The 13,554-nt window shown below is 38.0% G+C and overlaps 1 protein-coding gene across 3 annotated transcripts in view; it reads left to right on the forward strand.

Annotated features, from left to right (window-relative positions):
* The window catches only part of ADGRA1 (adhesion G protein-coupled receptor A1), a 255,796-nt gene extending 242,853 nt beyond the window's left edge, over positions 1–12,943 (forward strand). For all 3 annotated transcript variants that reach the window (XM_054163535.1, XM_054163533.1, XM_054163534.1), the window contains 2 exons: positions 7,709–7,804; positions 11,001–12,943. In XM_054163535.1, the coding sequence (XP_054019510.1) occupies positions 7,709–7,804; positions 11,001–12,222 (1,318 nt within the window). In that variant the 3' untranslated portion in view covers positions 12,223–12,943. The remainder of the gene's footprint in view (positions 1–7,708; positions 7,805–11,000) is intronic.
* The last annotated feature ends 611 nt before the right edge of the window (positions 12,944–13,554 follow it).

The following is a 13,554-nucleotide window of genomic DNA, read 5'->3' on the forward strand; positions in this document are numbered from 1 at the left end:
GTGAATTGGGTATTAAATATGTGACAATATAAGGGTGCAGCACTTAGTATCTTTGCATGCTTTACTTTTCATTTCACTTTCATATTATATTAAATGGCATTGTCATATATAGGCTGTTATCAGAATTTCTTGTCTTGATGAGGGTTGATAGGTTAATGGCTCTTTTCTCCCCTTTGAAAGATGGAAGGACATCCTCATGGTAATTGACTTTCTAAAGGTGTACTGCAATGCTCAGTGAAGCAGTTGTATTTGATTCAGTAGGCTGGAACTGCAAAAATAATTTCATCGAACAGCTCTAGACCAAAGTAGTCAAATGCCTGGAGAAATGAGGTAGCAATGAATTGCTTCAGAGTATCAGCCATTTTACTACTAGCGATTAACTCTGGAAGCAGATTTGAAAGGCCTGTTGTGTCCCCTACAGATATAATGATCATGCAAATAGAAAATACTCAACACATGACTGTTATTTCTCCTGCTTTTATTTCTCTCTAAGCATTAACATAAAGTTTTCTCTCTCTGAGCTGAACGCGCTTTTTTAACTTTTAAAAATACATATGGAATTATTTCTTCTAATTATAATAAATCTCTTCTCCTTCTCATCACCATGCTGCTTAATATTTACTACACAATACAGAATTAACCAGATTGGAAAAGACCTTTGAGATCATCAAGTCCAAACCATGGCACTAAGTGCCTCATCCAGTCTCTTTTTAAACACTCAACAATGCTAACTCCACCACTGCCCTGAGCAGTCCATTCTAATACCAATCACTTTTTCTGTGAAGAATTTCTTCCTAACATCCAGCCTAAACCTCCCCTGGCACAGCTTGAGACTGTGTTCTCTCGTTCTGACACAGGTTGTCTGGGAGAAGAGACCAACCCTCACCTGGCTACAATCTCCCTTCAGGTAGTTGTAGAGAGCAATGGTCTCCCCTGAGCCTCCTCTTCTCCAGGCTAAACAACCCCAGCTCCCTCAGCCTCTCCTCAAGGGGCTTGTGCTGCCTTTTCTTCATCTTTAGTTACAATATTCCCCTCCATGTCCACTAAGGATTGGATGTTGTCCTTGCCCCTCCTTTTGCCATTAATATATTTATAAAAGCATTTTTTGTTGTTCTTCACAGCAGTGGCCAGTCTAAGCTCTAAATGGGCTTTTGCCTCTCTAATTTTTTTCCTACATGACCTAGCAACATCCTTAAACGTTTCATGGGTAACCTCTCCTTCCTTCCAAAGATGATACACCCTCTTTTTTTCCCTTAATTCATTCAGAAGCTCATTGCCTATCCAGGTCAGCCATCTACTCTGGCTGCACAGCTTCTTCCTCACCTTCAAGATTTCTTTCTTGAAGTAGGTCCAGCCCTCCTGGACCCCTTTGTTTTTACGGGCTGTTTCCCAAGGTACCTTCTGAGTTAGTTCCTTAAGTAACCTGAATTCTGCCCTCTGGAAGTCCAGAGTGGAGGTTTTGTTGATTCCCCTCTTAGCTTGACTGCATATTGAAAACTCAATTATTTCATGGTCACTGGACCCCAGACTGGATACTTACTTACTTACTTATTTTACTTACTTTCCTGCAGAAGCATATTCAGCCTGAGTACCTCCCTACCCTGACTTAAATTATTTATACATTAATCCAGAGCAGGAATAGAAGTCAATAAACCTGAAGTGCAGCATGGAACACACTGTAGGAAACATCTTGGTCTTTGATGTCCAACAGATCCCAAGGCATTCTTCAATAAAACAAGCATAGAATAAACAAACCAAAAAGGCCAAGGTCATTCATATTTCTTAGGTGTGATGTTCAAGTTGGTCTAGCTAGCTAGTGATGTTCTTCAAGTTGGTCTGGCTCACCAAAACACAATACATTTCTCTATGTAAGTGAAACTGACTTCTCTTTCTACTGAATTTTCTCTAACCATTTTTTTTTTTTTGAGTTCTTGAATTCTTTTTTTTTTTTTTTGTGGCATATGCATTTTTTGTTTCTCTGCCCTCTCTACTAATCCACACTTAAGAAATGTAGGCTATTTCTCTTCAGCAAAGCCATGAAGTAAAATTAACAGGGTATTTGTAAACATATTTGTACGTCAAGGCTATCTGGGAATAGGATGCAAAATGACCCCCTTTTTGGGTTGTTCTTTTTTTTTGGGGGGGGGGGGGGAGGTGTTGGTTTTTGTTTGTTTGTTGGGGTTTTTTTAATTAAAAGTATCCTTTCAAAATCCCATAATTTGTACAAAGTCTCCTTTCTATTTTATAAAAATTCCCAGGAAAAGGCCCACAAAATTATGTGAGGCATGAAAAATTCAGGAAGAATAATTTGAAAATCAGGCTTATAAATTCGGCTTTCTAAAAAGCAGCTACTTATCTGCCTGCTGGGTACTTGAACTGTGGCATCTGGTTAGCTCAGAAGTTAATGACCATTTTCTATATGGATCATTTTCACAAAGATGTTAAAATCAAAGCCCAGCTCAAGGAAAAATAAGGGAGGAAAGTTGTCTTGCTGTGACTCCTCTTTTAACTCGTGTTTATTTTGTAAGTGCCTAGTAGATTAACATCTCTTCCTATATGAAATGCACCATAGAAGTAAGTAGAGATAAATAAATGAGCCTTTTTTTTTTTTATGAGCTGAGTAATGTTTCTAACATGCACCTTTCCAGATGTGCACATTCAGAGAGGAATACTTTTACATATACATATGTTTTAATCAAGTAACATTGGCAATAAAGACTATCTGAAGCTATTAAGTCACTTTCTGATACATCACCATTCTGTCAACCTCTGCAGAAAAAAAAATAAAGTCAAATTAAAATCTCTCTTGCATTACATCCACAAAGCCATGGTCAGGTCTTTTTGGTAAGAATTCATTCCAGAGTCAAGGTTGTTAATCTGGAAGCAGTTTGGGGCTAGAGAATAGATGGATGCTTAAGCAAGAAATTCATCACTGGGTAGAACTCTTCTTTTACTTGCTGACTTACTGAATAATATTTATGGAAATAAACTTGGAATAGACTATATGTTAAGTTAGCATAATGAATGCTGCCTGCAGGCTATTGCAGTCAGTCTTGCTGACATTATCCTGTTTCTGTTAGATTGGCTATGTAGCTCCCAGTATTTTGTGGTAGTTTGCCTTATAAGAGGGGTTGTTGCTGAAAGGAAGATGGAAAACAGTAAACTATGATGGCAACAGAGGGGCATCACCTCAAGCAGTGTCTTCTGCTCTGTTAGGGATTTTTTGTATTTGTGTCACTGCATGTAATAAAAAGTTTTGTAGTTCCTGGTTTCAGGCAGTTGCAACAGGAACTTAGGGGTTCCAGCTAATGTTTAATGAGTATGATTTCTCCCTCCACAAATCACTGCACATCATTTGCGCTTGTCTGCACAGCCTGGTTTTAGGGCCATAGGTGTTGCCTACACTGCAGCTAAGAGGTGCGAGTGCAGCATGCTGCGGCATACTAGGATAGCTTTAATCTAATTAGCCTGGGTAACAGTATTATTGTAGATGTGATAGAATGAGCTTCAGTAAACAAATGTATGCTGATGTGAAAGCCTGCTATGAACCATCAGGACATCCCTGGGTGGCCAGTAACAACACTCTACCAATTTAAAAACCTCTTCCCAAGGGCTATTGAAGTAACAGCTTGGCAGTTGTTTCAAATCCCCAAGTCATCTCACAGATAGTTTGAAATTAGTGATAGTAAACTAAAAATAATATTAAAGCAGTTTTAAAATATTCCAATAGATTAACTCTTTGTCAAGATCTCATTTTAGAAGGGAGGGGGGAACACCAAAACAAAACAAAACAAAACAAAAACCCAACATTTCTTTCCTGTGGTTTTCCAGTCTTTAAAGACTTGCATGCTTGGCTATCTTGACTGCAGCCAAACCCTCTGTGTTAGCCAGCTCCAGCAAAAGTCACACCTGTCAGAGCACAGTTCTGTTTTTTTACTGCTGCCTACAGAGCTTCATTACTGAGTTTCATTACTGGTTGCCTGAGTATCACCGTTGGCATTCTTGAATGGTTGAAGAGTAACACAAACAAATGAACTGGCTCTGGGTGCTGAGTAACAACATGCTCTTTTGTGAAGAGGGGACAGCCCACTGGCTTAATAAGAAAAATTAGAAAATTAATTCAGAAAAGGTAATTGGAAGATATAATCTGGTTACTGAAACAAAAGACATAGACCTTTAAACCTTTAAAACCAAAAGATAGTCATGAGAAGAAGTAGTAAATGTTAGTTAGGTAAACAGTGTAGGAAAAGATTGTTCATTATTTTCAAAATAAGAAAATATATTTGGGGCTGGGGGGGGGGGGGGGAAGATGGTTGAAAAGCAGCTATATGCTCAGTCTGCAAGCTTCATCTTCTGTAGTGTGAGAGAGCATTATTGGACAGGATCATTGCCCCCTACTTTTACTGAGTGCCCAGGCAGTGCTATATAATTTGATAGTGGATGTTAGGGTTGTGCAAGAATAGAGCATGTGGCCTTCTTGTCCAAAGTCAGGCTTTGTAAGAGAGTAACAGATAATTGTCAAGGCTTAATGAATACTGGGAATCACCCCAAGCAGGAGATTTTTCAGATATGATCATATTCTTCTATCTCCTGCTTGAACTTGCAGAGACAAACTTTTGGATGCTGTGATTTGTCCAGTCTTTTCATTTACAGTAATGGAGAGGTGCCTTGTGTTTAGACATAGGATGGGAATTAAGAAGTCTCATTCTGAAACAGATTTTCTGTGTGACTTAATCCCTCCTTGCTTGTTTTCTCATCTGTACAGTAGGGACAATAATGTTTATTGACCACACAGGGAGCTGTAAATCTAAATTAGTTAATCTTAAAAAGCACTTTGATTCTCTTAGATAAAAGGTTTTCTAAAATAATAAAACATGGCTATTCATTATCTATATTTTCTTCACTTTTTATTCATGCCCTATCAATTCCACTTCAGCTTGTTCTTCAGAATTATTTGTCCTAATCATCTCCTCTGGGTGAAGAAGGAATTGATAAAAACTAATGATTGCATAGAAACTAATGTTTGGAAAGACTGGTCCAAATTTCTTAATCTAAGAGTATTTCCTCACAACTAACATGTATATGGATCTTCTTAAACAGTGTTTCTTCTCTTTCATGACTTCCCAGTGTAATCTTTTCTACTTCACATACTCTTTAAGGCACTCATGAGTTCAGACACATGGGCAGGAGTATGCCTTTCCGCTCTTACAACTTAACTTCCATTTCTTCGGTTTTATTTTCTGTTTGTTCTATTTCAATCCCATTCCTTTCTTCCTTACTTTTCTTATATTTGGCAGACTTCTTTCCCTTCACATTTCAAGAATCCCAAATCCACAAATGAAGAATCATTTGTATACCCTGTCATTTCTATTTGTTATTTGACTTTTTTTTTCCCTTTCCCCTCCACCCCCTGCAGTGAGGCAGGGCATGCATTGTGCTGTGCACGTTATCAGTGCAGTGCAACTCAGGTACACTGAAACCAACTGGCTTCACCTTATGTTATTTCTAGGATGTATTTTCCTTCTCTTAGGAATGATCCAGGACAGGAATTTGGCTAGATTTTGCCACGTTTCTGAAGCAGTGTATAGCTAAGTGCTTCCAGAACATCTGATGCTACTGCTGTGTTCAGCAGCCTACTGAAAGTGTGAGATGTGAAGCAGATTATCTAACACCCAAATACTGGCTTGTATGAGACTTTAGATAAAGATACAATTTAAATGTATGTATCCAATCTGTAAAAAGTGGCAGCACTGCAAAAAATGAAATTACAGCTTGCATTGTAGGTAGATTCTATGGTGTAATCACTTCAGATGAGTTTGAAGTACAGTTTCCTGTACTTGGTTCTATTTTTCTGCTCCTTACTATTTCTTAGATAAATTGGGATTAACTTTTCTATGCCTCATTGCTTACCCTAGTCATTTCCTGAATTTCAAAAATGTCATTGAACATGGCTTTGTTAAAAATAATAATAAGCTATTAAGCTATCTTATTCAACATGCTCAAGCCGAAAAATATGTACACTCATTAAACTGCAGTGAATGAATGGATTTTGTATGGAGGCAGCTTGTTCATTGGAATTTGTTGAGCTCTACAGAACAAGCCAAGTTTGAAGAAAAAATTTATACTTAATGACTTTGAAGTTTTAAAGTTTAAAAATCTTGAAGGGCTTTTTGATGAATGTGGAGGATGATTTTTTTTCTGTACTGTTCACAGCTCAAACCACCAGCACAAAGATAGGCTCTGAATGTTAACATGAATTTTCTGAGGCCTGGCCTCTAATTCTGCTTTGGAAAGAGATAGGGAAATGAGGTTAAGACATCATAAAACTAATTCTGGATTTGATTTAAATGCTGCAATGATTTATTTAATCTTACTATAACTCTATTTCTATAAAAGTCTTGCCTTGCAATGACTGTGAAATTTCCTAAGATTTATAACACATTATAGAAAACTAATGGCCAGATTCTGGTCAGAATGTGTCTCACACATTACCAGGTTCCACTTAGACCTGATGAACAACATAACAGTGATTGGGAAGTGTTCCCTGCACCAGAGGAGTGGCTTGAAAATAAACTAATTTTGTTTACTGACAGAAAATGATCAGTTAAACCAGGAAATGAGTCAGGATGTTCAGAGAACCAGCTGAGCTTCTAGGTTTGATGGAATGTGTTCCTTTTTGTCCCTGAGCAGCATCCCTTCCAGCTGTAGCCTCATGCATGGAGGCCAGTGTTCTGCACCTCAGAGACCACAGTGGTGGAAGTGCTGTGCTCCATGCATAATTTTGTGGTTTGCTTATATAGATGGAAAATGTGATGATGTTTTACTTAGCTGAATTTGGACACAAGAATTCAGGATGCCAACTTCAGTGAGATATCCCCTAGGACTTTAATGTAGCCTAATGATCATGCATTGCAATGACTGCAGCTTCCAAGTAGTTCAATGGCATTTAACCAGTTAAAGGGATGTGAAACTTTCTCTCTTTGAATACAAGTCTTTGCAGAAAGATTAACAACCTTCTTCGATATTTATGAGATCTTGCTGAAGTCCTGGAGGCCCTCACATTTTAATGCATTTGCAAGGTTGTGAATTGAGTGAGTGAAGAAAAGTGTGGTATATGCAAAGGGATATTTAATGCTCCTGATTTCTTCAGATTGCTCCTTTGTGCCAAAGAAAAAAGAGAACGTGCAGATTGCCCCTTTTCTTTGTCTAACTGAACTCCATTGCCTTTGTCATCTAGGAGTTAGGAAAATGTTCTTGTGATTTCATTGACTGTCCCTGGGGATATTTTCAAGTTAAAGTGAATACAGCTGCTTTGCCTGAATATCTTTTAATTTTTAATGGTTACATATTTAATAATTATTAAATATAAATATCTAGGTGAGTGGAATAAAGTTATCTGGAAAGTAGGTTCTTTCATTAGACCAAGTTTTGTTCTTCATCTGACTGCGGTAGTAACTACATTTACTAAAGACCTAAGTCAAGAGCTGGTTTAGAGTGGGTCCATATGAATATTAAAGATCAAGCTTTCTGCTGTGCATAAAGTACAATGTTTATTGTGACAGTAGTTCATCCTTTGCTTTTCTGGGTTTATAGACATTTAATGTTTCAGCCATATTGCAGACTCAAGATACTTCAAGAAGGTACCATTATTTATAAAACAGTATTCAACTACAAGTCAGGCAAATTATTGCTTGTTATCTCTCAACAGATTTTACCTGATTAGTGGCGGAGTCCCTTTTATTATATGTGGGATTACAGCAGCAACCAATATCAATAATTATGGGATTGAAGGCAACGCACCATAGTAAGTATAAATTGTTATCATAAAACATACTACTTTGAGGAAAACATACTACTTTTCTTATACCAACAAATGTAGCTGGCTTCATAAAGGCTACAGGCATGCTATTGGGGATGACATTTGTTATGCAATTTTGTTAAATAATAGCTGTGAAAAACAATGTGTTAATCTGGGCTTTGCTGCTTCACCTCTAGCAATTTGATTCCATTACAGCCAATAGACTCACTTTTCCTTTACAGAACTACTCCTCATTTGCAGAATTATTCCTCATTTACACCCAAATAAGTGAAAGAATATTAAAACTACCTAATGGATAGCGGTGGAACTACTAGTTAATTGAATACTTACAATCATGTTCTGTGATTCTGTCAATTCATTATCTACAATGAATTGGTATCTTTCAGGTGACTTATTTAAAGTAACTTACTAATAATTATGGGGGGGTGGGAGGGGGAGAAGACAAGTGAACCTCTCTCCTTCCCTCCTCCACCAAACCAAATTATTGGATTTTCAACATCTGGTGCTCCAGCCACCGTGTCTTCTGATCTTGACGCAGCCCTCTAGTGTACTAGTGTATTAGTGTTCAATATACTTTCACAAGCTGTCTAAGCATCACATTGTTATTAATTCTTAGCATGAAACATGAGATATCAATAAAGTACAGTAAGCTTTTCCATAAAAGAGTAGCAGAAAATGAGTCGGACTGCACCATTAAATACATCCTGTGCAAATGATTGGCATGGTAATGGATATATAGGCACTCTGCTAGCTCTGGTACTTTGAAGGACATCACTCTTAATTACTGCTTTGAGCATCCACTGTAATATATTTGAAACTAGTTATGTTCTGGGTAAGAAAAGTGGAAACAAAGGAGAATGGTTTGTAAGTGAGCTATTTGGCTCCTTAAAGGCGTACTTATAGGTAATTGAAATTTAAATTCTGATATTAAATTAGTGCATACCATGGCTAACTGTTTGCTCTGCCTAGGGCCCAACACACATTCATATATTTATTCAAACTTACCCAATTAGACAATCACTTATAATCAGTGGTATATTAAAAGACTCATTTATGTTCACAAATGTGAGACATTTTTCATTTTGGTGCAGTTACAGAGGTTATGCTTCCTTAATCTTGTTAATCATAGACAATCAATACCTGGTAGCAGAGTCAGTACAGAGAAAAAGGGCACGAGCAAGGCATGGTTATAAGACTGAATTAAAAGACAGTTTCTAATTCAACAGCAGCATTCTGAGTTATCTGCCTTATTCATTTTTAATAGTATTAGTACAGTAAATGAAGATGCACAAACTTGGAACTTTTTTTTTTTTTTTGCTGAACTGATTTAAGTGATCCACAATGAGATTCCACTTGAAATAAGAGCGTCCCACGAGACTGTTCCGCTGGGGAGCATTCCATTTTCCGCTTTGCATCAAATATGTAGCATTCAAATGTACTTCAAGTATTCATGTATCTTTGTCCTCTCTGCTTATCCAGCGATATAGGTGGTAGCTTACCTATCTGTTCACAGCTATCTCTCAGGGAATCTTTTCATGCCCATGTCTGACAGCAAAATATATACTCCTTGGAGTGTGTATGTTTTTGTTTAAGGTTCAGATTTTTAAAGTTTAAACTACTTACTCTGCAGTTTCTTGCGATAAATACCCAGCAGGACTAGCTCCTTTTAGCTGAGAGGTTCTCACCCTTGAAGAAGAAAACATTCTGCCCTTTTTACAGTAAATTGTAGATGATTCCTGGCTTGACAAGAACATGGTATCGGTAGGTTCCTCTCTTTACTGGGGGGACTGCAAGCAATCACACGCACCTAAACGAGTATGAAGTGTCATACTGTGTCACTTCCAGAGCTGGAATGGATCATGACAGATAACCTGGTCTGTCTTTCTGATCCAGTGGGAAATTAGCTATATCCAAATCATGCCTGACAGTTATTTGAGGTCCTCTAAATGCTCTGATAATAGATAGAGCACAGTTTATTCCAACAGCTTATTATTCTCATTTTCCTAACATTTGAAAAATGTATTTTAAGTCTCTCTTGCTTCAGCTTAATCCCATTATTCCTTGTTCTAGTCCAATAGACAACTCATTCCTTTTTTCCAGAAATCTGTGCAATATTTAGAATATAAGATCCTGGTAACAGCTGTACTGGCTTATACAGCCAGCTCAGTTCCCTGCCTGTAACTGTGGCTAAAATCAGATCATGGAGAAGACTGAGAACTAGGCAAATACTCCTTCTCCTCCTGACCGAAGTTCTCCCAGTTTCCATCTGGGATTTCATTAGCCAGAAGTGTTTTCTTCACCCATGTTTATTTGATTAGATCATTCATCCTCAGGACAGTCCTGTTAGACTGCTACTAAATTATGCAGCTGACTGAGGCTTATTCAGCTCGTACCAGCCTGTGAACTACTTAAAGCAGCTCTAAAACAGTTATGGTTATATCATTTAAAGCCTAGCAAATAATGATCCGTGCTACAAGAGTATTAGGCTACCAGTGTAGCACAAAGAGACCATTAATTTTTCTGAGGACATTCAAATTGATGTAAATTAACTCCCAGGAATCTCAGAAACAGTGCAGAATTCAGAAATGGCATTTATCTTTTGGGTCTGCTCCCTGCAAAATGTAGTGACTGTTACACTGGAAGTCTTTTTTCAGCCTCTTTTGTTACTCAGGCTGTTCTCTGGCAACAAAAAAAGCCAAAAATCAACTGTAGGAACAATCTTCAGGCTTAAGACTTTGGATCACAGTTCATTAATAGAAACTCTTGAAATCTCTACATTTCTATTGCTCATGCAGATTGTATAAACTATGCCTCATTTGCTTTTTAATCAAAGTATTAGCGCTGACATTTTTAATAGCAGAACAAAGCATTGACATAAATGGTCTTATACTTCACTGCAATTCTAGATTCTAAACTGACCTACATTTCTTGGAAATTTTCAGTTTTAATATCCTGTAAATTATACTAGACATTTTATTCTATTAAAAATACAAAAGCGGTGCCTTGGCTTAATTGATGTTAAAGGCACACTCCCTTTCTCCACAAGGAATGTACCCAAACTTCTGCAATAGTGTTGGGCCATGCAGTTAGTCAGAAGGCCCAGTTTCACATGAATCAGTTGTCCAGCACATCTAATGTGGGCTGTAAAATGTTCTTGACTCTCTTTCTTTGTTGTTTTCAGTTGCTGGATGGCATGGGAGCCTAGCCTCGGTGCTTTTTACGGGCCAGTAGCGTTCATTGTGCTAGTCACCTGTGTTTACTTTCTCTGCACGTACGTGCAGCTGAAACGCCATCCTGAACGCAAGTATGAGTTAAAGGAAAAGACAGAAGATCCACAGAGAATACCAAGTACTGAGGTGGGCCATGGTCATATTACAGACTCTGTGGCAGTTCCCCAGCCAACCTGCTCCATGATTTCTTCCTCCTTATTGGAAAATGAGCATTCATTTAAGGCTCAGCTTCGGGCTGCAGCATTCACTTTGTTCCTGTTTACTGCCACTTGGACCTTTGGAGCACTTGCAGTATCTCAAGGTCATTTCTTGGATATGATATTTAGCTGTCTTTATGGAGCTTTCTGCGTGACCTTGGGGCTTTTCATCTTGATTCATCACTGTGCAAAACGAGATGACGTGTGGCATTGCTGGTGGTCCTGTTGCCCTTCCAGAAGAAACACCTATTCTGTCCAAGTCAATGTGCGCCCAAAAGTTAACGTCAATGGTGACACTCAAGTTCATGCACCTTGTCTTCAGGAGTCACCATGTCCCAACAAATCAGCTGTGTTTAGTCATCCAGCAGCTAGCCACTGCAAACTTACTAACCTACAAGCAGTTCAAAATCACGTTAACTGCCTTTCACCTGTGACACCGTGTTGTGCAAAAATGCACTGTGATCAGCTGCTCGACGATGAAGCTCATATTCACGTCCACAGCGAGGGCACCTTCAGGCCCAATATGCACATTCACAGATGTCTGAAAAGCAGAACTAAGCCACGTTATTTCAGTCGGCACAGGTCTGCAGGTGAAAGAGAATACGCCTATCACATTCCTTCGAGTCTCGATGGCAGCATCCACAGCTCACATACAGACAGTCCCCACAGTACACACGATAGCCAGTCAGGTCACAGGCGGGCCTGCTGCTCAAAAAGTGATCCATATCCTACTGTCAACCAGCCCGAAAGTAGCGACGCAAGTACTGTAATATATAGCTGTGCTAAAATGCCAGAGAGTGACACTGTGCACCATCCTGCTCACTTTGAAATGCACCCACGGACACAGTCATTGCCATTTAATATGACAAATCATAACGGAATTCTCAAGGGAAATGTGCATGAAGCCATGATCTACAGCTCAGATAGTACAGGAAATATCAAAACTGGCCCGTGGAAAAATGAAACTACTGTGTAGTTCATGGGCCATCCTAATGTGGTTTTTTTCCCCCTTAAACCATCATTAGCTTTGTTTTTATTCCAAATGAAGTAAGATGACATATTTGTGGAGCTCATCAGTAAATTGTACAGCTTTTCATCTTTATTTCCATTTTCTTAATAAGAGTATAAGAGAGAGAGATAGTGACAGTTTTAAAATGAAGTTATTTTTAAGAGAAAGTTATAAAATTATTCTGAGAGATAATTAGAAAATTAAGTCTAGATAATTGAATATGAGAGGCAATATCCTTTTGTTACACAGAACATTTCTTTAGAAACGCATCCTTTTTATTCTTTGTTTTCACTTTTATTCTGCAGTAGCTTCAGGCACTTTTTATAAACATATCAGCATCTTAAACTTTTGCGTATTTATTTTTGTAGCAAAATATTGTTAAGGTGCCATGGATTTTAATTGGAAGTGACTATGGTGGAAATGGTAAGCTGGATTTTATAAAATTGCAGCTTTTTAGATCTACAAAAGCGATACTGCCTCTAAAAATCTTCTATAGCATATGGCCTGTAAAATCGTGTAATGTACAGTCTCTGTTCTGTCCTTTTTCTTGTTGGAGAGAAGTGCTAGGTAATGTCTCTGTTACATCTATGGTGCTGTATTGGTTGTATTTTGCATGACATATGTCAGGATATACCATTTGCTGTTTTCTAGTGTTACATGTGTTTAAAGAGAAAAAAAACAAAAACAAAAACAACCAAAAAAAAGTGTTGTACAAGGCTGTGAAAAACCCTATTGGTATTAATCTAGAGCATTATAAATCTGCAGGAAAAAAAAAAATCACTGCACTAGTTTAAGTGGCACAATCCTTTGTATAAGGTTATATGATAGCTTTGATAAGGGTCCACTCTAATGTCTTTACAGAGCATGCACTACTCATCGTATGTGGCACTGTGCGGTGTAATAGCAACTGTCTCAACAAGTTTTACACTTCCTTGTAAAGTATGCCTTTTGAACAGCTCTGTAAGCTGTTTCACCACATAACCTTTCCACATCTGTTAAGGTAAAGCAGTTTTGTCATTAACTCTTTGAGGACTACAGTTATTTTTCTTAAAGTAGCTTATTCTAATTCAGAGATGCTGTATATATGGTATTGTCTGTTTAGTTACATGATCAATGTAGTCCAGAGCTGTCAGGAAAGAGAAAATTCAATCATTTTCCAACACATACCTTCTTAGACTTCAGCTATTAATTTCACCACTTGCTTTCTGAAAAGCCATTTCCTCCCCTAGCAAATTGTCTTCACCCTTTAATGCAAATTTGACCTTCAGAGAAGATCTTTGTGTTCATGATTTCTGCTGA

Source organism: Dryobates pubescens, chromosome 8 (genome assembly GCF_014839835.1).
Source record: "Dryobates pubescens isolate bDryPub1 chromosome 8, bDryPub1.pri, whole genome shotgun sequence".
Taxonomy (NCBI): Eukaryota; Metazoa; Chordata; class Aves; order Piciformes; family Picidae; genus Dryobates; species Dryobates pubescens.